At 55.7% G+C, this 25,193-nt stretch overlaps 1 protein-coding gene across 3 annotated transcripts in view; it reads right to left on the bottom strand.

Moving 5' to 3' along the window:
- SARDH (sarcosine dehydrogenase) overlaps window positions 1-25,193 on the bottom strand; it is an 88,626-nt gene that overhangs the window by 37,294 nt on the left and 26,139 nt on the right. For all 3 annotated transcript variants that reach the window (XM_011931111.1, XM_011931114.1, XM_011931113.1), the window contains 7 exons: window positions 20,566-20,670; window positions 18,889-19,018; window positions 14,696-14,782; window positions 14,274-14,364; window positions 9,691-9,832; window positions 6,743-6,826; window positions 4,758-4,871 (listed from right to left, as the gene is read on the bottom strand). In XM_011931111.1, coding sequence (XP_011786501.1) covers window positions 4,758-4,871; window positions 6,743-6,826; window positions 9,691-9,832; window positions 14,274-14,364; window positions 14,696-14,782; window positions 18,889-19,018; window positions 20,566-20,670 — 753 coding nt within the window. The remainder of the gene's footprint in view (window positions 1-4,757; window positions 4,872-6,742; window positions 6,827-9,690; window positions 9,833-14,273; window positions 14,365-14,695; window positions 14,783-18,888; window positions 19,019-20,565; window positions 20,671-25,193) is intronic.

Here is a 25,193-nt window from a genome sequence, read left to right as displayed (position 1 = left end):
GAAACCCCATCTCTACTAAAAATACAAAATTAGCTGGGCATGGTGGCGCATGCCTGTGATCCCAGCTACTTGGGAGGCTGAGGCAGCAGCATTGCTTGAACCTGGGAGGCGGAGGTTGCAGTGAGCCGAGATCACATCATTGCACTCCAGCCTGGGCAACAAGAGTGAAACTTCAACTCTAATAATAATAAGAAGAAGAAGAAGAAGAAGGAGGAGGAGGAGGAGGAGGAGGAGGAAGAGGAGGAGAGGAAAAAGAGGAAGGAGGAGGAGGAGGAGGAGCAAGACAAATAACCCAATTTTAAAAGGGACAAAGGATCTGAACAGACATTTCTCCACAGAATGTATGCAAGTGGACAACAGGCCCATGAAAATGTGCTCAACATCGTCAGTTGTTCCAGAAATGCAAATCAAAACCATAATGAAATGCCATTTCACAGCCACCAGGATGGCTAGAATCAAAAAGTCAGATAATAATGAGTGTTGGCGAGGATGTGGAGACACTGGAACCCTCTTGCACTGTGGTGGGGAATGTAATGTGGTACAGTCACTTTGGAGAACGGTTGGCGTTCCCTCAAAATGTTAAACAGGGATACCAGTTGACCCAGGCCTAGTTACACACCCATGAGAAATGATAACATACATGCACACAACACCTGGTACATGGAGGTTCACAGCAGCACTGCTCATAGGAATTCAAAAGTGAAAACAACTCCGACGTCCACCAACGGATCAATGGATAAGTAAAATATGATGGGTCCATACAATGGAATATGATTGGGATAAAAAGGAATGAAGTGGCCGGGCCTGGGGGCTCATGCCTGTGATCCCAGCACTTTGGGAGGCCAAGGCAGGTGGATCACCTGAGGTCAGGAGTTCGAGACCAGCCTGGCCGAAACGGCAAAACCCCATCTCTCCTAAAAATACAAAAATTAGTTGGGCATGGTGGCAGGTGCCTGTAATCCCAGCTACTTGGGAGGCTGAGGCAGGAGAATTGCTTGAACCTGGGAGGTGGAGGTTGCAGTGAGCGGAGATCCGGCCACTGCACTCCAGCCCGGGCGACAGAGCGAGCTCCGTCTCAAAAAAAAAAAAGTCCAAAACTTATATTCTAAAACCTAAATTTTTTTGAATAAATGAAAGAAGATCTAAATAAGTGGAAAGACATCCCATGTTCATGAAACAAAAGACTTACTATTGTTGAAATGACAATAAACCCCAAACGGATCTACAGACCTAACACAGTTCCTATCAAAATTCTCAGCTGGTTTCTTTGCAGAAATTGACTAGCCAATCCTAAAATTCATAGGGAGAGTCAACGGGGCCAAGAATACTCAAAACAATATTGAAAAGGAAAAATAAAGTTGCAGAACTCACACTTCTTGATTCCAAACTTGCTATTAAAATACAAAGCTACGTAATCAAGATAGTGAGGTACTAAATAAGAATAGACCTACAGATCAGTGGAACAGGACTGAGAGTCCAGCAATAAGCCCTCATCTTTATAGTCCATTGATTTTCAACTAGGGGTGCCAACTAGGGATGCCAAGAGAATTCCAAGGGGAGAGCAATCTTTTCAACAACTAGTGCTGGGCCAACTGGGTAGCCACATGCAAAAGAATGTGGCTGGACCCGACCTCACGCCATGCACAAAAATTAATTTTCATGGACCCTAGATGTAAGTGTAAAAGCAAAGACTATAAAACTCTCAGAAGAAAACATAAATGTTTTTTACCTTCGGTTAGGCTCTTAGACATGATACCAAAACCACAAGTGACAAAAGAAAAATACAGAGATGAACTGGACAGCATCAACATTTTAAAAGCTGGAAACAATGCCACCAAGGAAGAGACAGGACAACCACAGGATGCGGAGAGTGTGTGCACATTACAGATCTGATACGGGACTTGTATCTAAACTACATACAAACATTTGCAACTCAATAATAAAAAGACAGTCGGGTGTGGTGGCTCACGCCTGTAATCCCAGCACTTTGGGAGGCCGAGGCAGGCAGATCACCTGAGGTCAGGAGTTCAAGACCAGCCTGGCCGACATGGTGAAACCCCATCTCTACTAAAAATACAAAATTAGCTGGGCATGGTGGCGCATGCCTGTAATCCCAGCTACTTGGGAGGCTGAGGCAGGAGAATTGCTTGAACCTGGGAGGTGGAGGTTGCAGTGAGCCGAGAGCACACCACTGCACTCCAGCCTGGGCAACAGAGCAAGACTCCATCTCAAAAAAAGAGAGGAATGAAATGCTGACACACACTACAACATGGATGTGCCTTGAGATTATCACACTAAGCGGAAGAAGTTGATCACAAAAGGACACATATTTTATGATTCTACTTGTGTGACATATACAAACTAGATATATCTACAGAGACAGAAAGTAGAGTAGGGTTGTCCTGGGTTAGGGATAGGGCGGGGTATGGGGTATCTTTTTTTGCTGGGAGATTAAAACATTCTAAAACTAGATCATGGTGATGGTTGCACAACCCTGTGAACTCACTAAAAAACATTGAGTTGTACCCTTTAAAGGAATAAATTATATAGTATGTGAATTAATCTCGATAAAGCTGTTTTTTTTAAAAAATACACACACACACACACACACACCCCATCACTCCCTATTTCCTTCCCCAGATTTACAAATGCCAGGGTGAGGTTTGCAGAGTCTTCTATTCTTCACTGTATTTTCTAATTGGTCTTCCCCTTCAGGGCTCAACACGCCCCCCACTGCTGAGCAGATGTGCCCACCTCATTGTTATTATGGGAAAAAAATAACCATGACAGCAATAACCACAGCTTCCTGAACAGTTGCTGTGTGTCGGGAAGCTGTTTCATCTCCTCCCAAACTCCCTATGCGTTTCCACAAGGGAACTCATATTACCCCTCATGCACTCAGGGAGGCCAGGGGTGGTGGCACAGCTGGGCAGTGGTAGAGCTACGGTCCAGCCAGGCTGTGCAGGGGTGCACTGACTCTGAGAGCTGGTCACGCAGAACCCTGCCCAGGTCCGCATTCAGTGATGCCTCATTGGCAGACTGGATTGAAATCAGCCACGGAGAAAGTATTTACATTAGGGAAATTGGCCAATGCTGCAGAGCCAGCTTCCTCCCCTCTGCCCCAGAGAGCTGGTTGTTAAGCTGTTATCAGCACACCACTGGGACCGTCTGCCTCCTGAGCTCTCCATGGCTTCTCCAGCCCCGGCAGGCACCACTGTCCTTCAGGACATGGCTCCCCTTTGTTGGTTTCTGCTGTACCTTTGCTGATGCCACCAGGGCTGCAGACCAAAACCCTCAGCAGTCTCCCGCACTGGGCTCCTATAGCGGGCCGGGGAAGCTGCCAGCCAAGAACAAGCACGTGTTTCGTGCTTCAGGATGGCTTCAGGCATGTTTGCGGAGGCTGGATGAAGCCACAAAGCCAAGTTGGCATCTCCCCCGAGCTCCCACATCCTCGAGGGCCAGAGTCCCACAGGCTTTAGAAGCTGTGGGTGCGGAGGTGCCAGACGGAGCCCCGAGCACTCGCTGGGAGGCAGCGACGAGGGACTCGGGCACTGAGCCGACCCTGCTGCTCGGGCGTTTCATGACACACACGCCTCCTCCTTCCTGCAGGAGCCCCCTCTTCCGATGCCTTGAACAGATGTTCTGCCACTAGAGCAAGCTCTGGGGGAGATGGTGGAAATGAACGGTTTCTTCCCTTCAGGACTGGCTACAGAACCCAGTGCGGGACCCAGTGGGGCCCTTGTTCAAAGACCATGAAGAATGTCAAGGCACTGACAGCAAAGCATGAACACAAGCTGGGCCCTTCAAGGCAACGGGCGACCCCCGGGACAGACCCTACTGAAGCCAGGCTTGTGACTGTCCCAGAGACCCCAGGAAGGAACCCCCTCATGGATGCCTCCTAAGCTGTCCCTGGGCTCTGAGACTCTGGGCTCAGGCCTGGGCTCTGCTCTTATGTCAGATTTGCGGTGAGATGTCACGCGTCTCCCTGGGGTGCTCCACCTGTGAGCGCTTTACCACACGGCTGGGCAGGCCAGGGCAGACGCTGGCCTCGCTCCTTCTGGGACAGCTGCCAGGGAGAACGCCCCTGTGTGGTGCAGGCTGCTGCAGGGTAGAAGACCCCCAAGACTCCTCACCTCTACCCCCTGCACGTGGGAGCCAGGTCCCCAGGCAGGGGCGACAGGCTGCCAGCTGTCCCTTGTGACCAGCCTCGCCTGCCCACTTTGGAGCAACAAGAACAGCAAGTAGACTCCAGGCCACGGCCCTCCCGGCTCTGGTTCCCTCTGCTTGTCTCTTGGAGGGGCCCATACGGGGTCTGATGCCCAGGAGCCTCCAGTCACCTTGTCCTGGCTCTGCTCTGCGCTGGCTTCCCGGAAGGCGAAACCCCTTCCCCCACCACATCTCATGCCAGCCTCAGAGCAGCTCCGGAGAGTGGGAGGGGGAGGCTCAGAGCGGTGCAGCCCCGCTGGGCCCCAGCCCGTAGTCTCAGCCCCCACTTCACCCCATCCCCAGCAGCACCACTTCCGCTCAGGCCTGGCTGCTGGCAAAATCTCGGTACAGAGGGAGGAGGGGGGAGAGGAAAACGCATGATTCCTCCTCAAAATGGAGTCAGCCGAAAAAAGCATGAATGCCGAGCCTGAAGAGACTCCTGGGGGAGGGGAGCCCCTGCAGGGCCAGACTAGGGCCTGCGCGATGGGAGCCTCATCTGAGGGACAGGGAGAGAGACGGACCCCCGCGGTGGACCCCAGCTACGCACGCACCGTGTCATGGTGGGGCGGGAAGTCGAAGGTGTACTCGTCCGCCAGCAGCCTGCGGTAGGCGTAGTTCTCGTGCGCGCGGCTCCCGTAAGCCCCGTAGTAGTCGTACTCGAGGACCTGGGAAGAAAAGACGTGGTCCTCAGCCTCCCTCTCTGGTCCTTCCTGGCTTCCCTCCCCAGAGCGGGGTCCTGCTGGGGCTGTGATGGAGACAGGCCTGGCCCTGCCCTCGGAGAGCCCTGCAGTAAGTGCCAGTGTGTTGTGGACACGGGCAGGGGGCTCCCATGAGGTCCAGGCAAAACAGCAGCACAAAGGAGGCAGCAGTGTTGCCTGGTGGGTCTGAGAGCCCAGCCAGGGCCCAGGAGGCTGGAGGAGAAGCTGGATGCACCCAAGGTGGGGAATGACAGGGAGAAGCGGTTACTCAGGACCCCAGCCAGGGCTGCTCCCTGGAGCCACCGCAATCCCAGGCCCAGCTCCTGCTCTGGGCCAGGCCCTGCGGGAAGTGCCTTATGCTCCTATCAGGGGTGCCCCTTTCTACAGATGAGGAAACTGAGGCGCAGAGAAGTTACATCTCGCCCAAGGGCACAGACAAGTCCCAGACGGGGCAGTGGCATGAAGCCAGGCAGGTGCGTGGGCTCCAGAGTCCAGCTTCTCTGCCATGGCCCTGGCCTCCCTGGGATCTGCCTCTCTCTCAGGCACCCCACAGCCCCATGCCCCTCCCTGGCCTCTGCTCCTGCAGAAAACCCCCCACCTGCCCTCCTAACTGCTGGCACGGCACAGCTGTGAATGCAGGTGTAGGCAATTCTTGCCTCCCAGGGCCGCCAGCCCTGCCCGCCCGCCCAAGCCTCACCTCCTCTTTATACACAGGTGGGAGCCAGTGTGAGATTGTAAAGGAGTAAGACTTTGCTGGCATCTCCGTGTGGAGTCCCCTCCCTCCCCAGCAGGGACATCCCGCCCACTGCAGCCCTGCCAAGGTGTCCTGGACACCCAGGCTGGCTCCCGGGGTGGGGTGCAAAATCTGCCCATCTTGGGACCTGGGGTGTGTTCCTGACTCTCCTCTCCTCACCCAAGGACAGGGGAGAGGGGCTTCCAGGGCCAGATCTGACTGGAACACAGTGGGCTGCACTTTAAGAAAGGGTCTGCCCAGACCCCTCCTCCCCGCAGGGTTCATGAGGACTGCATGTCCCCAGGGGCCAGCAGGAGAAGAGACGATGACCGGCAAGGCTCTGACCCCAGAGCCGAGGCCCCATTAGCCAGCTCTGGCTCCCATCTCCGCTCCAGATGCCCTGGAGCTCTGGAACCTGTCCTGGGCTGTGGGTTGCCATGGGGATGGAAAGTGGGTGCACCAGAGGGGACTAGTGAGACGCAGCCCTGGGAAGGGATTTTGATTTCTGTAAATCTGGATCAAATGCTACCCCTCAGCTGGCCTTAAGGCCTGGCATCACCTGCTCCCGAGTGCCTGGGTCCCAGGTTTCACAGCAGGACTGCCTTTGTTCTTCTCTCTCAGGACCCAGGTCCGTGGGAGGCCCCAGAGGATGCCCAGAGTCCAGGCCACTGTGAAACCTCCATTGGGAAATGGAGCACCCAGGGTACATCAACCCTCCCACTGCCTGCCCTCCTACGAACATAAACCAACAGTCGGAGTGGCCAAAAATAGATGCACAGAATTAGGAGAAGACGCTCCATTCCTCCTGCGACCTGAGGGAGTCTTACTGCTGTCTCCCCACCGCGGGATACCCCTTCTGCTCTGCCCACAGCCCTTACCACTTAGGCCACGGAAGGCCTGGCGGTGGCGGACGAGGAGTGGGGTCTGTGTGAATGGCACAAAGAATGCACCGAGCCTTGGGGGCGGGTCGGTGGGGCTCGGCTTCCCGTGTGCGGAATAACTGCTCACGACAGTGGAGCCACCTGGGGAGGCGGGGTCCACGGAGGGGCAAGGGGGTTGACAGGGCAGGGCCTCCCAGCAGCACAGCCCAGCAGGCGCTACTCACCGGAGCTGGGCCTTGGGGATGAAACCATCCCGGTCGCTCCCAGCCGTGCCGCTCCTGGAACACGCAGCCTTGTCCAAGGAGTTCCTGAGCAGGAATGGGGAACAGGCACCCGTCACAAAGGGCCCGATACCCCTGCGCAGGGCAGAGTGCCACATCTGCGACTTTACACCCAAGGGTGCGGAGAGCAAGGAGGCCCTGACTCTTAGAACCAGGTCCCCAGCTCAGTGTTTGCAGCTACCCTCACTGCCTCACCCCGAGAACCCCTATGCCTAGAATTACCACCTGCCTCATCTGCCCTCGTCCTGAGAACCCCCATCTATAGAATAGCACCTGCCCCATCTGCCCCAGCCCCGATAACCCTTATTTGTAGAATTACCACCTGCCCTGATCTGCCCTTGCCCTGAGAACCCTCCTCAGTAGAATTATCATCTGCTCAGGACGGAATCATATCCCCACATAAATTCACATGTCAAAGCCCTAACCCCGACGTGACTGTATTTGGAGATGGGCTCTTTAGGTTAAGTGAAATCATCAGGGTGGGTCCTAAGCCCATACAGCTGGAGCCCTTATAGGAGGAGGAAGCGACGCCAGGGCCCTCTCCCTGCTGCATGAGGACAGTGAGAAGGTGGCCGACTACGAGCCAGGAGAGCCCTCTTCAGGAACCCATCGGCCGACACCTTGATCTTGGACCTCCTAGTCTCCAGAAATGTGAGAAAAAAAGGTCTGTTGAAGCCTCCCCACCTGTGGCCTTTTGCTGTAGCTGCCCTAGCGGAAAGATGCACCGTACAACCCAGCAGTTCCACTCCCAAGTACGCACAAGAGACCCGAGAGGAGGGTTGCAAACAAATTCTGTTCACGCGTGTTCACTGAGCTCTATGCACAACCACCAGAGCTTGTTGTGCTCCCACCACAGGGGAGAGAACCCACGTGGCCCTCAGCTGATGAGTGAATCAAGAAAGCATAGTCTGCCTACACCGTGGACTATTATTCAGCCATAAAAAGCAACGAAATTTGGACACGTTTTATGACATGGATGAACCTTGAAAACATGCTCAAGGAATGAAGCCAGACGCAAAAGGTCACGTATTGGATGATTCCCTGCATGTGAAGTGACCTGAACAGGCAAATCCACAGAGACCGAAAGCAGCTTAGTGGTTGCCAGGGCTGGCGGGAGGGAGATGAGGAAGGGCTGTTTACGGGGGATGGTATTTCCCTGTGCGGTGATGAGCATGTTCTGGAACTGGATAGTGGGAACGGTTGCTCAGCACTGCAAATGCACTTAATACCACTGAATTGTACACTTTAGAGCAGTTAAAATGGCTCATTTTAAGATCTGCCTACTTAATCACAACAACGAATGCAATGAACACACTAGAGAAACAGAGTGGGAGATTTCTTTAAAAATAAATGTGGTTTGGGAAAAAAAAGAATACCCACTCTTGGGTTTGGAAGGGCCCCTACCCAGGGGCCACCCCCTCTGACTGGAATGAGGACCCAAGCCCAGGGATGAGAGGGCCTCGGGGGCCGCATCTGGTTCCAGATGGGCAGCTGAGGGCCTGTCCCAATGGCACCTGCCCTCCCCTCCACCCCCGAGGTCCTGAGAAGGAGGAGGCATGCCCAAGGCCACCGCATTCATCAGTGACATGGACATGTCCTCCCTGCCCGCCTGGGATTCCGAGGGGGCAGCAATTGAGGGCAGAAAATCCGCCCACCCCTCAGTGAACAATGGGGATATCCCATGGACCACCTTTCCCAGGAGGGAAACTGTTCATCTCAAGAGCCCATTAAAAGAGGGCAGGCTCCCCTCTTTATAAAAGAAAGAAAGAAAACAAGCGGCTGTCAAGTGTCGCAAGAAGGCTGCTAACTAAGAAGGGAAGTCGAGGCGTGGGTGAACGAAGATTTCCCTGAGGGGCAGGGGCGTGCTTCAGCCCTTGCCAAGTCTCTTTGGTAGAGCTGCTCAGTTCTGAGGAATTCGTCTGAGCTGACTGCAAGGGGAACAAACCCTGCATTCACCCAGGGCGGCCTCTGAACTGTCGGGACTGGCAAGGGGGTGATTACTGATTATAGGCCCGGGGGCATGCTAGGGAGACCCCAGGGCCATGTGTGGCCTCAGATCATAGCTGGTCCACCAAGCCAGACCAAAGGGCCAGGGCAGTCTGGGAGCCAGCCCTCTGACCACTCTGGGCCTCTCCCCAGGAGGTGCAGCTGATACCGGGATCTCTCATGGGGCCAGACACTGGAGTCTCAGGTGAGGGAGGCCCCTTCTCCAGTTTAAACGCCACCTGCTCCCTGAGCCTGCCCTCTTGCCTCCCCGCCTATCCGTCTGTTCAATAATTACCCCCAATCATTCCAGTGCTCAGGAAGCAGGGTGCCTAGGACATAGCACCTGTACCCCAGCAAGCAAAGCATCCAGCACGAGATGGCCGGGGAGGGGGAAGGAACGGAGACAGGGCCTGGGAGCGCAGGGAAGGAGCTCCTGGGTCTTTGGGGACCCAGGGGAGGGCGCAGGGGCAGACCTGAGACAGGGGCCTCTGACAGTGGGTTTCACTGAATGAGTTGGAGCTCACCAGGGTAGAAGAGCCTCTGCTGCCGTGTTCTGGCTGCTCCCCCCTCCCCATATGGCTGCATATACCCACAAGACCCCGCCCCCCAGGACCCCTGCCCTGTTGGCATTGCTGCCAGCAGTTGGCGGGGGGCGGTTCCCGGGTGCGTGTTCCTGCTTCTCCACTAGAACAGAAGCCATTTCCACTTTATTCCCTAACGTCCCCGGCCCTGAGCACTGCGCCCAACACATGGGGATGCTGGGTTACTACCTGGGGAATGACAGATACCTTGTCACTGCGCCTGACCTGCGGTTGGGGTATGCCTTGCATTTTCTGTCATCCTGCTGCCCTGAGGACGTCCCAGACCCTAGCTGCCGGCCCCCAGCAGGAGCTGTAGAGCGTTACCTCGTGCAGCGGGTCTCTCCTCATGTTGCGCCCGGCCAGCGGCTCATCGTGGGGGAAGGCAACAGCGTAGTTCCTGGCGTAGGACTCATGGCTTCGCTCTCGGATCCAGCGGGGGTGGTCCGTGAGCGAGTGATGGAAGCGCCTGCCGCAGACAGGGGCATGGGTCACTGCTTTGGGGACGGCCTGTCAGGGAAGGGCTGGCCTGGACCCCGGACCCCGCCACCAGAGTCCCCTTTGTGGCTCAGCATTGAGCGGGCCCCCGACTCTCCATTCGCCCCACACCTGGGTGAGCCTGGCTTTCTCCCCCAGAGTCACCCCACCCCGCTGGCCCTCAGTGAGTGGGCACTGCGGACAGAGGGTCCAGCCGAGGCTCTCATCCCCTACGGGGGCATGGGGCTCCGGCCTCGCTCTCCACGCATTGCTGTCTGCTGCCTAGGTTCCAGTGCTGGGGAGCCGTGGCACCCCACCCCATGACTGCGGAGGGAGCAGCCCTTGGGAGGGATGGGCTTAGATCCCCGGAATGCTCTGGGCAGGGTCCATATAAAGGGTCTTCTAAGTTTAGCCTGGTAATGCATCGGAACACCAGTGTCCCCCTCCTCGGCAAGGGATCCCTCTTTCCACCCGCCAGCAGGGGAGTGGGGGCAAGGGTGGCCGCCTGTCCCATCAGGCCCCCCTAAGTCCGTGATTCCAAAGCTGGGCCTCGTCTGTGGGTCGGACCAGGGACCCAAGAGGTGCAGAGTCTCTGGGGGGGAACCCCAGCTGTACCTGGGGAGCAGCTGCAGAATCCAGCCCCTGGGACCAGAGAGGATGCGGCTGTGATAGTTTTGGGTTTGTTCCTTCGAGGCTGGGGACCGTGTGCAGCCACTGCAGCCCCTGCTGGTGTCCAGCGCCAGCCTGGCAGGCCCCACGCTCTTTCTCAGGGAGCTATGGAGCTCTGTGGCCACACCTGTGGCCTAGGCCTCTGCTGCCCCTGAGTGGGCAGAGCAGCCAGTGCCCCACGGCTTGTTCCCTGGTCTCCTCAGACCAGCCGCCGCTCCCGAATCAGACAGTGTGGAGCTGCTGGCTGGAGTGACATCAGGGCCCTGCAGCCGCCTCCCGCGCACAAACCTCCCTCTCAGCTCCCGGCTTTCCCAGGGCCCCGCCTCCTCCTCGTGCTCCACCTGCTGAACCTCATTCATCACTCAAGCCCTGCCTCAGGCACCACATCAGAGGCGTTTCTGTCCTCAGTGGCACCTGTCAGAGCTGATTCTTAGTCTCCACGTAATTCTAGCAAGCAGGATTTTCTGATCTGGACGGGTGGAGAGGACAGGTGCAGACGTGAGGATTATTATTAATGATATTATCATTAACAGCTGCTGTTGCTCATGACCCCGCCAGCTCCAGTGCAGGCCCAGAGCTGAGTGCTGCTGTGGGAGGAAATCCCTCTCTGTCCGTAGAGCTGCCTTCTGCACCGGACCCAAGGTTAACTCACTCACGTGAGAGGGAAACTGAGGCTCGGAAGGGTCTCACAGGTGTTCACGGTTACACGGCAAGGCCTCGGCAAAGCCAGCCCACACCTGTGCCAGGCTACGCTGACCAGGAGCTAAAGGAGGGAGTGATGGAGCCGGTGAGGGTCTGGGAGGATTCCTGGGGGCAGCAGTGAGGTGCACATCGGGCGGCAGGTGCAGCGAGTGACATACAGGGGCGCAGCTGCCAATTCTGCCTATAAGCAAGTGGGCAGAGGGACCAGGCGGGCCTGGGCCACCCTCTTCACATAAATAAAGAGCTATTCTTCCCTGGCTTACCCGGGCCCCAAGGAATTTCCCTGAAAACACAGCCCAGCCTACACGCTGGCTCTGCCTCTGTGGGGTACTGGGCCAAGCGTCCACACACATGAGCCTCAAGTGCACTCCAAGAGGGTGGTACATTGTTCCCATTTTCCAGATGGTGAAACTGAGGCTCAGAGAAGAGGAGGGACTGACCAAGGGCCATGCAGCTGACAGATGCGGGGCTGGGGTGATTGCCTTTTATCTGACCTCAAAAGGAACTCACGCGCAGGTTGCCACAGCCTGGAAGCTGCCTGGTACCCGGCCAGCCCTGGGACCCTCATGTGCAGCCTGGAGCCCAGACAGGCCCTGGACCCAGGGAGGGCTCTGGCTGCCTGGTCTCCCGGGATGCCCCCTCTCACTGTGCGTGTCTCCCATGTGTAAGATGAAGGACGACCAAGGCGCGTTCTGGCTCTGGCCTGAGGGGAGCAATCAGGAGTCTCTGGGCAGGGGAAAGCTCCGTTCTGGCACCAGCGTGCTCTGTTCACTTTCTTTTCTGGGTCTTTCAACGACTCTCTCAGGCACCTCCTTCCTCTCCTTGCTGTGTCTCTCTCCTGAGGGTCTGAGTCTTGTGTCTGTCCCCGGGCACAGGCCCGAGGTAGTAGAGCATCACATGAGTGCTACAGCCCCTGGGGGCCGGCGGCTGGTCCTGCTGGGGGCAGCCATCCACTCCGGCACACTGAAGGGGTTTGGAAGCCCCACATCAGTGACGGCTGGGCTGAGGACGGCATTAGCCTATGTGTCCTGGGTGCCACCAGCCAGGCTGCTTGGCAGAGGTCTGGGACCAACAGGCTGGGTGCTCCTCCCCCTGCTGTACTCCAGCTCTCAGGGCTCCCCACCTATCCCCTTGGCTCCCAGCCCTAGAGCAGCCCATGGCACCCTCCTGCCAAAGTCCCAGTGATGGAAGGAAGACAGCTGACCCAGGGAGGCCCAGGACTGTCCCCAACTTGCCAGGGGCCGCCTCAGGGCCTATGCCAGCCCATGAGCAAACATCCTGCCTGCTGAGTGCGGGACTAGGCCCCGGGTCAGGAGCTGGGCAGGCTGGGCAGATCCATTTTGCAGCCAAGGACACAGAGGCACAGAGAGGCCACACAGTGCCACTGGGTGGAACCCTGGCTGGTCAGGTTCCAGAGCTGGAGTCCCCAAGGGAGGCCAGGGCACAAAGACTGTCCCGCCTGGGGAGGGAGCTGGGTCCCTACCTGGCTCTGGTTCAAAAGTCGGGTGACTTCAGGCAAGTCACTTCCATTTTGCTGTTTGTAGCAGGGGGAACCTGAACTGGCCCTTCCTTGAAGTCCTTCACAGCTTTATCATTTCCGGAACATTCCTCTCTTGGGAGAGTGCAGGGGCACAGGCCCAGCTAGGCTCTGAGTCAGCCAGAGGAGGCTTCACTGTGTCAGGTGCCATGGAGAGGTGGCAACTGGGGGACCTCAGTGTAACTGTCTGTCTCCATGGGGTCAGACATTCCCCCTGACAGTGGGTGTAATGTCCTCTTCAGGCCAGAAAGGACTGGGTCAGCAGAGGTGAGGGGCACACTGAGCTGAGCCAGGCCTTCTCCCTCCGGAGCCCACCCCACCTACTGCCTCCCCAGGGAGGCCGTCCACCAGCAGCAGCCGGGAGCAGAGTGGGCTGGAGAGACCTGGAGGCCGGCCTCCCTCCAAGCGGCCCTGCTTCGCCACCCCTCAATGCATGGGGTGCGGCCCGGGCCACAGGCCCTGCTGTGTGGGTTGGAGAGGCCACTGCCATGGGGATGAGACACAGGAAGAGCCTCTCTCCTTGCTGGGGAGCACCTGCACCACTGTCCTGTGCTCTGCAAGAGATGGCCGTGACTGGCAGAAGGCCATCGGGATAGGCTGCCGTCACCGGCTCTGGCTGTCAGCACCGCAGTCCATGCCTCAGCTGGGGATGACTTGGCGTTCCCGTGTGCAGACCCCATGCCAGGCGCCTCACCAGCACAAATGTCCTCCCTGCTCCCGAAACCTCTGCAGCCCCTCCCCACCACCCTGCGTTGTAGACGAGGAAGTGGCTTGCACTAGGTCTCATTCCTGGCCGCTTTGTCCGTGTACAATTGAACGGGACAGCCAGGGCTGCCTGGGTGCAAGCCGCGGCACACACAGTCAGCACAATTTTCCCAGCTCAGCCCTGCTCCCTCCTGCCTCCAGGCCTCGGTCTCCCCATCTGTGAGGGGATGATGCCATCCCACTGATGACTCCAGAGCTGTCCAGGGGCTCAGGCAGGACCCTGGGACAAGAGATCTTGGAAGCCGTAAAGGGGCGTGGACCTGCCCCCCAGCCACCCCCTCAGCAGTGCCCACCTTCTGCTGGTGGCCTTCCTCCCTCACTGCTGCCTCTTCCAGGAAGCCACCTGGATTTCAGGGAAGGCTCCTTTCTTTTTTTTTTTTTTTTTGAGACGGAGTCTTGCTCTGTCGCCCGGGCTGGAGTGCAGTGGCCGGATCTCAGCTCACTGCAAGCTCCGCCTCCCGGGTTCACGCCATTCTCCTGCCTCAGCCTCCCAAGTAGCTGGGACTACAGGCGCCCGCCACCTCGCCCGGCTAGTTTTTTTGTATTTTTTAGTAGAGACGGGGTTTCACCGTGTTAGCCAGGATGGTCTCGATCTCCTGACCTCGTGATCCGCCCGTCTCGGCCTCCCAAAGTGCTGGGATTACAGGCTTGAGCCACTGCGCCCGGCCGGAAGGCTCCTTTCTAAGTAGCCCTTGCTGTTTACCCCACCCCACCTCTCCTGAGTGGGGGGCCCTGCCTTTAGGTCCCCATGGACACTTACCTGATGTCATAGCCATGCATGTCCTTCTCCGGGCGCCCATGGATGATCCAGTGGGCCAGCTCCTGTCCACAGCCACCACCCAGCATCATTCCTGGCAGGAAGAGAAGTGCAGGGCTGTGGTCTGCCCCCCAGGGTCCCCCACCCATGTCCAATCCCATGCCCCCATCTCCACAGACAGCACAGACACTCCAAGCCCCGCTCTCCCCAAACCTGGGGTGCTGCACGCCCCCCAGCTGGACTGCTGCTGGACTGGACCCTGGCAAAGGTGCACTCTCTGGGGAGCAGGCGGTGCTGGACTCCCCAGCCTCTCCTGTCCCCACCACTGTCGGCGGCCACAGTGCTCCTGTGCCCACCTCCCCCAGAGCTCTGGGAATGGCAGGACCACCCTCTTGGAGGCCAGGAGGACTGCTGCCCGGACTCACCTGCACTGTTGAAGCCGCAGCCCAGGAAGAACCCTCGGAGCTCTGGTGCCTCTCCCATCAGGGGCTTGTGGTCGGGCGTGAAGGATTCTGAAAGGGAGAGAGAGGCCTAGAGTCCCTTGCAGTGCACGCACTCTTGGGGTGGGGTCTTCCCAGAGAGCAGTGATCAGGCAGGGGTCTGCAGGTGCCCCTCCACCCAAAGCCTCTCTCTCCTCTAGGTCCTGCTCAGTGCCACTTCCTCATGGGGGCCTCCCCGCTGGCTCCTGCCCTTGTTCTCCGAGCCCCTCCATGTGTGCTGCCAGAACCAGCTAACGGCGACCTGGCTGGGTTCTGCCTGGTGGGGTCCCGCTCTGTCTTGTGACCTTTGTCCTGCCGACAAGGAGCCCTTCTCTGACCCTGGAGACCATGCCGCGGCTCCCCCACTGCACCAGCGTCCTGCTGTGTCCCTGCCAGAGACTTGTCACTCCTGCCCACTGGACCTTGAGAGGGCAGGGACCAGTTTTCTCACTGCACATCCCCCGGCCTAGCACAGGGTCAGAGCCCAGCAAGTGCAGGTGCTTGATAAATGTCTGTTGAGCCAACAAAGGATCTGAAGTTCTACGAGGGAGGAGACCAATGTCCTGCTCCAGCGGTCACCGCTGAGCCTCAGACAGAGGCCAGGACATGGTGGGACAGGAACCCTGGCTCTCTGTGGCCACAGTCCTGGATTCAAACCCTGCTTCACTCCTTCCTAGCTGTGTGGCGTTGGACAAGTCACTTTGTCTCTCTGAGCAAGGCTTAGTGTCCTCGTCTATAAAACTGGGATAGCAGAAGCTCCTTCAGAGGGCTGTGTGCCCGCCAGCCTACAGACATTCATGTCCTGGGCCTGGCCCTGGGAGGCAGTGCTGAGCAGGACATGTCCCAGCCGTCGAGGAGCTGACGGAGGGAGGGAGCAAATATTTAAATAAGCAAAACACAGACGTTCTGGTAAAGAAAATACGAGTAGCTGAGGGCCACGCATCACTGACGTGCTGGCTGCTGCTGTTGGCGCCCTAGCACTACCCCGTGTTAGATTCTAGATGAGGAAGCAGCCGGCCCTGGTCTGAGGGACCCCAGGGCAGCAAGTCTGGGGGGCCGTCCTCTGCATGCAGACCAGGAGCAAGCACCATCCCGCTCTCTGGAGGACCATCATGGCCCCCACGTTAGGAGCTGAGGGGGCAGAGAGCCACGGGGAGCCTGGGCTGAGAGCCTGGCCAGGAGAGGCAGAGCTCCTTGAAGGGGCAAAAGGTGGCAGGGCCACTGCAGGGGAGGGTGGAGGAGACAGGCGAGAGGGGCAGGGCCCTAGGTGGAGGGCCTGGGTTATCAGGGCAGAGGGCAGAGGCCGGAGCAGCCATCTGGGTGAGAGACAAGGAAGACTCCAGAGAAGATGATGAGGCAGAAAGAGTGAGCTGAGGCCGGGTGCAATGGCTCACGCCCGTATTCCCAGTACTTTGGGAGGCCAAGGCAGGCGGATGTCTGGAGCCCAGTTCAGGACCAGCCTGAGCAAAATAGTGAGACGGGATCTCTACAAAAAAAATCAAAAACTCATCCGGATGTGGTGGAGCGAGCCTGTAATTCCAGCTACTCGGGAGGTAGAGAAGGGAGGATGGATGGCTTGAGCCCAGGATGTCGAGGCTGCAGGGAGCCACATTCACACCACTGCACTCCAGCCTGGGTAACACAGCGAGACCTTTTAAAAAAGGGGGTGGGGGAGGTAACCTGGGCTGGGTTTGGGGATGGCCCAGGGAGCATTTTGGGAGGGCTGGAACTATTTCCAGGCCCAGGGCGGGCAGGAAAGAAGCTCTGAACAACCTCACAGGGCATCTGCGGGGAGCGCTAACAAGAGCTAGCAGGGGGGCAGCTGCAGGGAACAAGGGTCTCTTGGATGGTTCACAAATGACTCAGGCGGGTTGAGCAACCCGAGGACGCATGGGACCTCCAGGCAGCATGGCCAGGGGCCAGGCCTGCAGCTCCCACCCTGACCTTGGTAAGCTCCACCATCCTGGAATGAGAGCTCTGCCTGCCCTCTGGGGCGCTCCCTAAGTCACGGGGGCCTGGGACTTCCCTGTTCTTTTCTGGAGGCCAAAGGCCATTGGCCATGCCTGGCAAGGAGAAATGCTGATTCCCCACCAGTCTCCCATCCAGCCGACAGAACAGATCCAAGATGTCCTCGCCTGCACATCTTCCCCAGAATAGGGCCTCGTGGGGAGTACCGGCTCCCCAGGCTAATTAAAACGAGACAGAGGAAGAGAGAGATAGACAGAGAGACGCCTGGGGTTATCTGTGCTCCTGGGATTCTTCCGGGCCTGTGTTTCTTGCTGCCAGACCCACGCAAGCTGGGGGGGTTGCAGGGGTGGGCGCAGTGAGTCACGGTCGTGTGCTCCCACCCTGCACGCTGCCCCAGCCCCTGGGGCTCCATCTGCTTCTCCCTGGGGCTGCACTTCGCATGGAGGCAAATCCATGAAAGTAACCCCTGCCGGCGGCTGAGCCGATGCTGAGCGTGCCAGGACAGAGGGGGCTGGACTCGCCGGTGGGCCACAGCCCTTCTGTGTTGGGACTCTTCCCTGTCTTTAAGGTCGTCGTCCGCTCCCTGCATGGCCCGTGGAAGTCCCTGGGCTCCCCGCTTCGTGCAGCCCCACTCTACTCAAATGCTCTCTACAGCTGCTGGGCCCGACCCATGCCCTGCACCGCCCTGTGGCTTCTTGTCCCTAGGCCACCCTGCCAAGTCGGTGCTCTGTCACCATCTCACAGATGCACCTACTCCGGAGGGCACCCACTCCTGTGCCCTTCACTCAAGGCACAGAGGGACTCACCAGGCTTCTGACACGAAGTTTCCCTGGGGCCAACACTGCGTCTCTCTGAACCTCTCTCCCAGCCCTGAAGCAGGGCCAGAGCTCCCCCTACCAGGAAGCAGTGGGGAACACCCCTGTGATTCTGCAGGAACCCCGATGTGGGGAAATCTGTGCCCACCTGGTGCTCCCCTGCCCAGATCACGTATCCGCGGCAGGCCCAGCACTGACTCGCCCTCCAGGGCCGGGCTGGGCTGCCCCCGCTCCTGGCCGCCCGTCTGTGTTCTCAGGCTGTGGCCACCCAGCCACTCCATGCCTCCTGTCAGAGCACCCACCCACGGGCTGTGGTCAGTGACTTGCATTGGGTCTCCCCTGCCAGAAGGAGGGCGTTGGCCTGAGTGGGCCTGCCTCCGGCACAAACGAGGTACCACTTAATGTAGAATGAATGCCCCCATGAAGGAACGTTGGTGCTCTGGGGTCACTGGTAGCTCCCGGGCTGCCCCACACTCAGCTTGGGGACATCTGGCTCAAAGTCATGTGGCTATAAATACCAGGGTGCCAAGGCCAGCTCCAGCCCCTCCTGCCTTCCAGAGAGTGCACCTTTGCCAGGGCCCAGGCCAGCAGCCTCAGCCCCACGCCTGCCCCCTGGGGCAGAGCCTTCCGGGCTCCCCAGGCCAGCAGGGTGGGGCAGGGCTGCGCTGCACTGCGAATGACCCATGTGGGGCATCTGGGAGCTGAGCCCACCTTTTTGCTCCCGCCTCCTCCAACTCAGTTCTCCTGGGGCCAGCGAGGAGGGCCAGAGTTAGGGGAATCTTGGCACTAGAGCCTTCCCCCGCTGAGCTGGCCTCCAGGTGCAAGCCGCCAAGAACAGTGGGGAGGCCAGCAGCATGGGGTCCTGGCCAGGGCAGTGCTCTCTGGGAGCAGTGGGGGCTGGGGCTGGAGGCAGAACTGGGACTCACAGCTGTATAAGCCTTGCATCAGGGAAGGTCTCAGCCCTTCCATTCCTCATTCAGCCTCACAGGGTGCTGGGATGCGGCCCGCTATTCCCATTTTACAGATGAAAACACAGAATTCCAGGGAAAAGTCGAGTCTAGGGATGAAGAAGCCCAGGTGGGGAAGCCAGGACGAGCCACACTTGAGGCAGGAGGAGGCCCTGGCATCGTGCTTGGGGCAGATGATGGTCCTCACAAAGCCCAGGCCTCTCGCCTGTATTGAGGAATAAAGGCCACCCCTAGCACCCGAGGCTGCTGGAGTCATGCAGCCAGAGGGCCCGGGAACAGCCCTGGGTCCCCTGTGGGACACAGGCTGGCCTCAAGGGGCATCACTACTAATAGTCGTCAGACGCAAAGACCCACGGACGCCCACCCCAGCTCCGAGGCTCTTACTCACCAGGGCCACAGACCGTGGACTTGATTCCTGTCTTCTCCAGCACGGGGACCCGGTTGATGGCACCTTCAATGTGCTGGGTGAACACCTCCCAGTCCAGGTCAAAGAGGCCGAAGGCAAACTTGTCTGACACCTGCCAAGGCAGGGCAGGGGCAGTCTCCTTTATCCCCAAGAAGGCCATGCGTCCCCATGCAAAACCTGCCTTGTGATGGCTGCCAGGCCAGCCTCTGCTGAATCAGATGCGTTAGAGGGCTGGTGGTCACCCATACATCCTGGCAGTTTGTCTCCCCTACCCACCAACCCATCAGCAAGGCCTGTCTGCTCCCCCTCCCCACTGCAGCCCAGGCCTCCCCCCACTCGGCCCTTGATGGTTGCAGTGGCCTCTGGCTGGTCACCCTATTCCCCAGCCTCCCTCAGCCCACTCCCCTAGATCCCACCATGCCCCTTCCCTGCTCACAAGCCTCTTCTGGCCCCCTGCGGCTCATGATGGCCCCAAAGTCCTGCATGTACCAGCCTGACTACCTTTACCACTGGGCCCGCCACCCTGACCTTCCCGCAGCTCTTTGGGAAGAGCAAGCTTGTTTGAGTTCAAGGCCTTCACCCCTCAGTGGCGCAGTTCTTCGCCCAGACCTGGTACGCTGGTTTGTGGTCTTGGTACAGGGCTCTGCTTGGATGTCCCCTCCCTAAAAAACCCTGCTATGACCACCCATCTAGAGGATATCCTTCTGCTCTAGTCTCTCTAGGCTGATCCTTAACCTGCTAATTTTATTCAGTGCATGATCACCTTCCAGAATTTCATTCCTTGTTTGTTTGTTTGTTTGTTTGTTTGTTTGTAACAGAATCTCACTCTGTCACCCAGGCTGCAGTGTAGTGGTGCGATCTCGGCTCACTGCAACCTCCATCACCTGGGTTCAAGTGACTCTTGAACTCAGGCCTCCCAAGTAGCTGGGACTACAGGTGCCCACCACGACTCCTGGCTAATTTTTGTATTTTTAGTAGAGACGGGATTCCACCATATTGGCCAGGCTGGCCTCAGACTCCTGACCTCAAGTGATCCACCCGCCTCAGCCTCCTGTAGTGCTGGGACTACAAGTGTGAGTCATCTTGCCCAGCCGTTTGTTTGTTTATTGTATGTCTCCCCACCAAAATACAGGGATCAAAAGTCAGGGACTTTCATCTTAGTTTCCCTCTTTCTCCAGAAGTAAAAGCAGTTTTTAGCCCAAAGTAGCCACTCAGTAATTCCATGTGTGGACTAAATGCATACACACATAGAACGGGGCTGCAGGGCTGCCCTAACCCCAGAAGCTGCCCAGGGAACAGCCCAGGCCAGGGGAGATGTTGCTGCAGCAGCTGGCTGGGAGGGCCGTGTCATTTGCTGAAGGACATGGGACTTGTGTGCTCTCATGCCCTTCTGAGGTCATCACTGCGCACTGTGCAGCCCTTCACTGTTGATGTTTTGAGGCAAAGCCCTGCAGCTGCCCCAGTTCTGGATTTGACTGCCTGCCAGGACCCTCAGGGTAAGAGCAAGATGACTTTGAGCTTGGTGGGGCCAGGGGACCTGCCACTTCTCGGGTGTTCCTCTGAGGAGCTTCAGGAGGGTGGTCTTCCTGAAAGAAGCCCTCTCAATGCTGAGATGCAGCCTTGACTCCCTCCCATTATCCCAGGGCCTTGGCATCTTACCTCCTCCCAAAAGATGGGGTTGGCCTCGTAGCCACCCACAGACAAGGCATCCCCTTGGAGGCGGAGGTAGACAGAGGCATCGTGATCACGGACATTGGGCATGTTCTGGAAGGCAGAGAGAGAGGCTTTTGCATCAGCCAGAACTGGGTGGGGACTTGGTTCCCCATGACCCATGGTGGGCCAGCACCTCCACCCAGGGTCACCCGCCCGAGATGGTCCTCCTCGTTGTAGGACCCTGAGGACAGAGTGGACATGGGGTCTCGAGTTACACACAGTGAACAGGTCACTGCCATTCAAGCCTCTCCTTCCCCAGATCCCACAAAATAACAGCAAAAGGGGAAGAAGGAAGAAGGAATGGATGGAGGAAGAGAGCAAGGGAGGGAGGGAAGCAAAACGTAAAACCCACAAAGACGAGAGAACAGGCAGAGGCAACAGCAGAGGATGGGAGATTCCAACCAACCCTGGAGGATGCAGAGTAGATGGAGGAGCGGTGAGCCTTAGCTGGGACTGGAGGAGAGAGAGACTGAGCAAGACAAGCCAGTGTGCCCCTCCTGCCTCCTCCTGAATCTTCAGAGCTACCCCAGGTTCCTCTCCAGGGGGTGATGTGCTTGCTCATGTATGGAAGGATCTTCCCCTGGAGAGGTGGGTCCTGAGAGGCTCCAGACGTGGGGAGAGTGGACTGCCTTCCCCCCACCCCCCATAGCAGATTGGAGACTCTTCTGTGAGACACTGAGAGGCCCAGTGAAGGCTTGAGATGCTGACACCAGGGTCCCTCTAAAAGAGAAGGGCTTGCCGCCCAACCTTCCTGAGAGACTCCCCAGTCCTCCCCTCCAAGCCTCCAATCAGACTGCTGCTCACTCTCTCATAAAAATAAAACCACAGGGTCAGACACGGTGGTTCACACTTGTAATCCCAGCACTTTGGGAGGCTGAGGCAGGCAGATCACAAGGTCAGGAGATCGAGACCATCCTGGCTAACACGGTGAAACCTCGTCTCTATTAAAAATACAAAAAATTAGCCGGGCATGGTGGTGGACACCTGCAGCCCCAGCTATTCGGGAAGCTGAGGCAGGAGAATGACGTGAACCCAGGAGTTGGAGCTTGCAGTGAGCCGAGATCGTGCCACTGCACTCCAGTCTGGGAGACAGAGTGAGACTCCATCTCAAAATAAGTAAATAAATAAATTAATTAATTAAATAAAACCACAGGCCGGGTGCAGTGGCTCACACCTGTAATCCCAGCACTTTGGGAGGCCAAGGCGGGCGGAACACCTGAGGTCAGGAGTTCGAAACCAGCCTGGTCAACATGGTGAAACCCAGTCTCTACTAAAAATACAAAAAATTAGCCAGGTTTGGTGGCACGTGGCTGTAATCCCAGCTACTCGGGAGGCTGAGACACAAGAATCTCTTGAACCTGGGAGGCGAGGGTTGCAGTGAGCCAAGATTGCACCATTGCACTCCAGCCTGGGCAACAAGAGTGAAACTCTGTCTCATAAATAAATAAATAAATAAATAAATAACCACAAACCACAATAAGAACATCAGGAATACAAGAAGATGGTGTATTAGTGTGTTCTCATGCTGCTAATAAAGACCTACCCAAGACTGGGTAATTTATACAGGAAAGAGGTTTAATGGCCTCACAGTTCCCCATGACTGGGGAGGGCTCACAATCACGGTGGAAGGCAAATGAGGAGCAAAGTCACATCTTACATGGCAGCAGGCAAGAGAGAGAGCATGTGCAGGGGAACTCTCTTTATAAAACCATCAGATCTCCTGAGACTTATTCACTACCACGAGAACAGTATGGGGGAAACCACTCCGTGATTCAATTATCTCCACCTGGTCCCACCCTTGGCACTTGGGAATTATTATGATTCAAGGTGAGATTTGGGTAGGGAGACAGCCAAACCATATCAGAGTGAAAGACAGTGCTACGAAAAAGGAATCTAAGATGAAGAAAGAGGTCTTTAAATGAGGTATGATAGTCAAAATTTACAATTCAACAGCAGGGCCAGATAAGGCTGGGACCATCATCCAGCGATCAGGCTAAAAGAAAAAGACTACAAAACAGAAATCAGGAGTGGAAAAAAATAAGAAAATCAGAAGGTCCATCTGGAAAGTCCAACATCCATTTTATGGGGGTTCCAGAAGGAAAAGACAGAGAAAAATGGAGTCGAGGAAAATGTCAAAGCAACAATCCAAGAAGAGTCCTCAGATTGAAAATCACGCATTCATATGGAAGGGCCCAAGAGTGCCCACCAAGCCCTGGGTCTGGACAGAGGCCTGCATCAAGGCCACACCATGGGAAACTGGGTGGCCAGGACACAACACTGGGTGGCCAGGAGGGCCATCAACAGGGGACCACATTGCTGGAGGCTGGAATACATGGAGCAAATTCTTCAAATGTCTGATGGATGTTTTTCAACACAGAATTCTAGATCCTGTCAAGCCATCAATCAAGTGTAAGAAAAGAACAAAGGCTTTTTCAGACATTTATGAACACAAAACATGTACTTCTCACATACTCCTTTGCAGTAAATGGCCAGAGAACACACTGTGACAAAAGAAGGAAAATAAACCCAGAAAGAATAAAAGCCATGGCTCCAGGCAGGGAGGCGTGAAGAAGGCACTGGAGTGACAGCTTAAACCATGCAGTGGCCAGTCTGAAAGGGAGTGGAAGATCTGAAGGCAGCAGGAAGTCCTCCAGGGGAGGGAAATGGGACTTAGAGGCATTAGGTGGTTTATCTGATGTGTGTGCATATTCAGAAAATAGTATCAATAGGTGTTTGACAGATCCCTTGACACAATTGGGGAAAAATAGTAACAGTTATGTATACACATGCAAATACCCTCAGCAAAACAATAGCAAACTGAATCCAGCAACATACAAAAGGGGTGATACATCCTGGCCAGACAGGACATGGTGGCTCATGCCTGTAATCCCAGCGCGTTGGAAGGCCGAGGCAGGAGGGTCACTTGAGGTCAGCAGTTCGAGACCAGACCTTGGCTACATGATGAAACCCCATCTCTACTAAAAATTCAAAAATCAGCTGGGTGTGGTGGCACATGCCTGTAATCCCAGCTACACAGGAGGGTGAGGCAGGAGAATTTGCTTGAATCCAGGAAGCAAAGGTTGTAGTAAGCCAACGTCACACCACTGCACTCCAGCCTGGGCGATAGAGTCTCACTCTGTCTCAAAAACACAACAAAACAAAACACCATGGCCAACTGGAATTTATCCTAGGAATGAAAGGTTGGTTTAATGTATGAAAACCAAACAATAAAATACACTATATCAACAGAGTACAGGACAAAAACCACATAATCATTCCAGTAGATGCATAAGAAGCATTTGACAGAATCCAACATCTTTAATGATTTAAAAAACAAAAAAGGCCTCAACAAACACTTAACAAACTTGGAAGAAGGGAACTTCCTCAAAGTGCTGAAGAGTATCTACAAAAACCCACAGCAAATGTCATACTTCAAGGAAGAAGGATGACTGATTTCCCCCCAAGATCAGGAATAAGAGAAGGATATCCATTCTTACCCCTTCTACCCAACATTACATTAGCGGTCTTAGCCAGGGCAGCAATTAGGCAGCAAAAGTAATAAAAGGCACCCAGATTGAAAAACAAGAAGTAAAAATATTTCTATTTGCAGATAACAAGGTCTTGTATATATAAAATCCTAAGGAACCCACTAAAAAACTACTAGCTCTCTCCTCTCTCCTCTCTCTCTCTCTCTCTCACTCTCACTCTCACTCTCTCTCTCTCTTTCTCTCTTTCTCTCCTTCTTTCTGACAGAGTCTCACTCTATCACCCGGGCTGGAGTACAGTGGTGCCATCTCAACTCACTGCAACCTCCACCTCCTGGGTTCAAGTGATTCTCCCGCCTCAGCTGTAATCTCAGCTGGGATTACAGGCACGTGCCACCATGCCTGACTAATTTTAGTATTTTCAGTAGAGACAGGGTTTCACCATGTTGGCCAGGCTGGTCTCGAACTCCTGACCCCAAGCATCTGCCCACCTCAGCTTCCCAAAGTGCTGGGATTATAGGCGTGAGCCACTCAGCTCAGCCAAAAAACTAATGTATTTCTATACACTAGCATTGAATAATCTGAAAAGGAATATAAGAAATAATTTCATTTACAATACCATCAAAAATAATAAATACACTTAGGAACAAATTTGACAAAAGAATTGCAAAACTTGTACTCTAAAAACTAGAGAATACTTTTAAAAGAAATTAAAGAAGACCTAAATACATAGAAAGACATTTCATGTTCATGAAATGAAAGACTTATTTTTGTTAAGGTGACAACACACCCCAAATTGATCTATGGCTTCAACACAATGCCTGTCAGAATCTTAGCTAGTTTCTTTGAAGAAATTAAATAGCTGACCCTAAAGTTCATACAGAGATGCAAAGGACCAAGAATACTCAAAACAATTTTGGAAAGGAAAAACAAAGTTGGAGGATTCACACTTCTTGATTCCAAACTTACTGCAAAGCTATGTAATCAAGACAGTGAGGTACTAAATAAGGATAGACCTACAGATCAATGAATTAGAATTGAGAGTCGAGAAATAAACCTTTTTCTTCAGAGTTAATGATTTTCAACAAG

This window comes from Colobus angolensis, unplaced genomic scaffold (assembly GCF_000951035.1).
Source record: "Colobus angolensis palliatus isolate OR3802 unplaced genomic scaffold, Cang.pa_1.0 Scaffold9, whole genome shotgun sequence".
Classification (NCBI taxonomy): domain Eukaryota; kingdom Metazoa; phylum Chordata; class Mammalia; order Primates; family Cercopithecidae; genus Colobus; species Colobus angolensis.
This window is presented reverse-complemented; position numbering and strand designations above follow the sequence as displayed.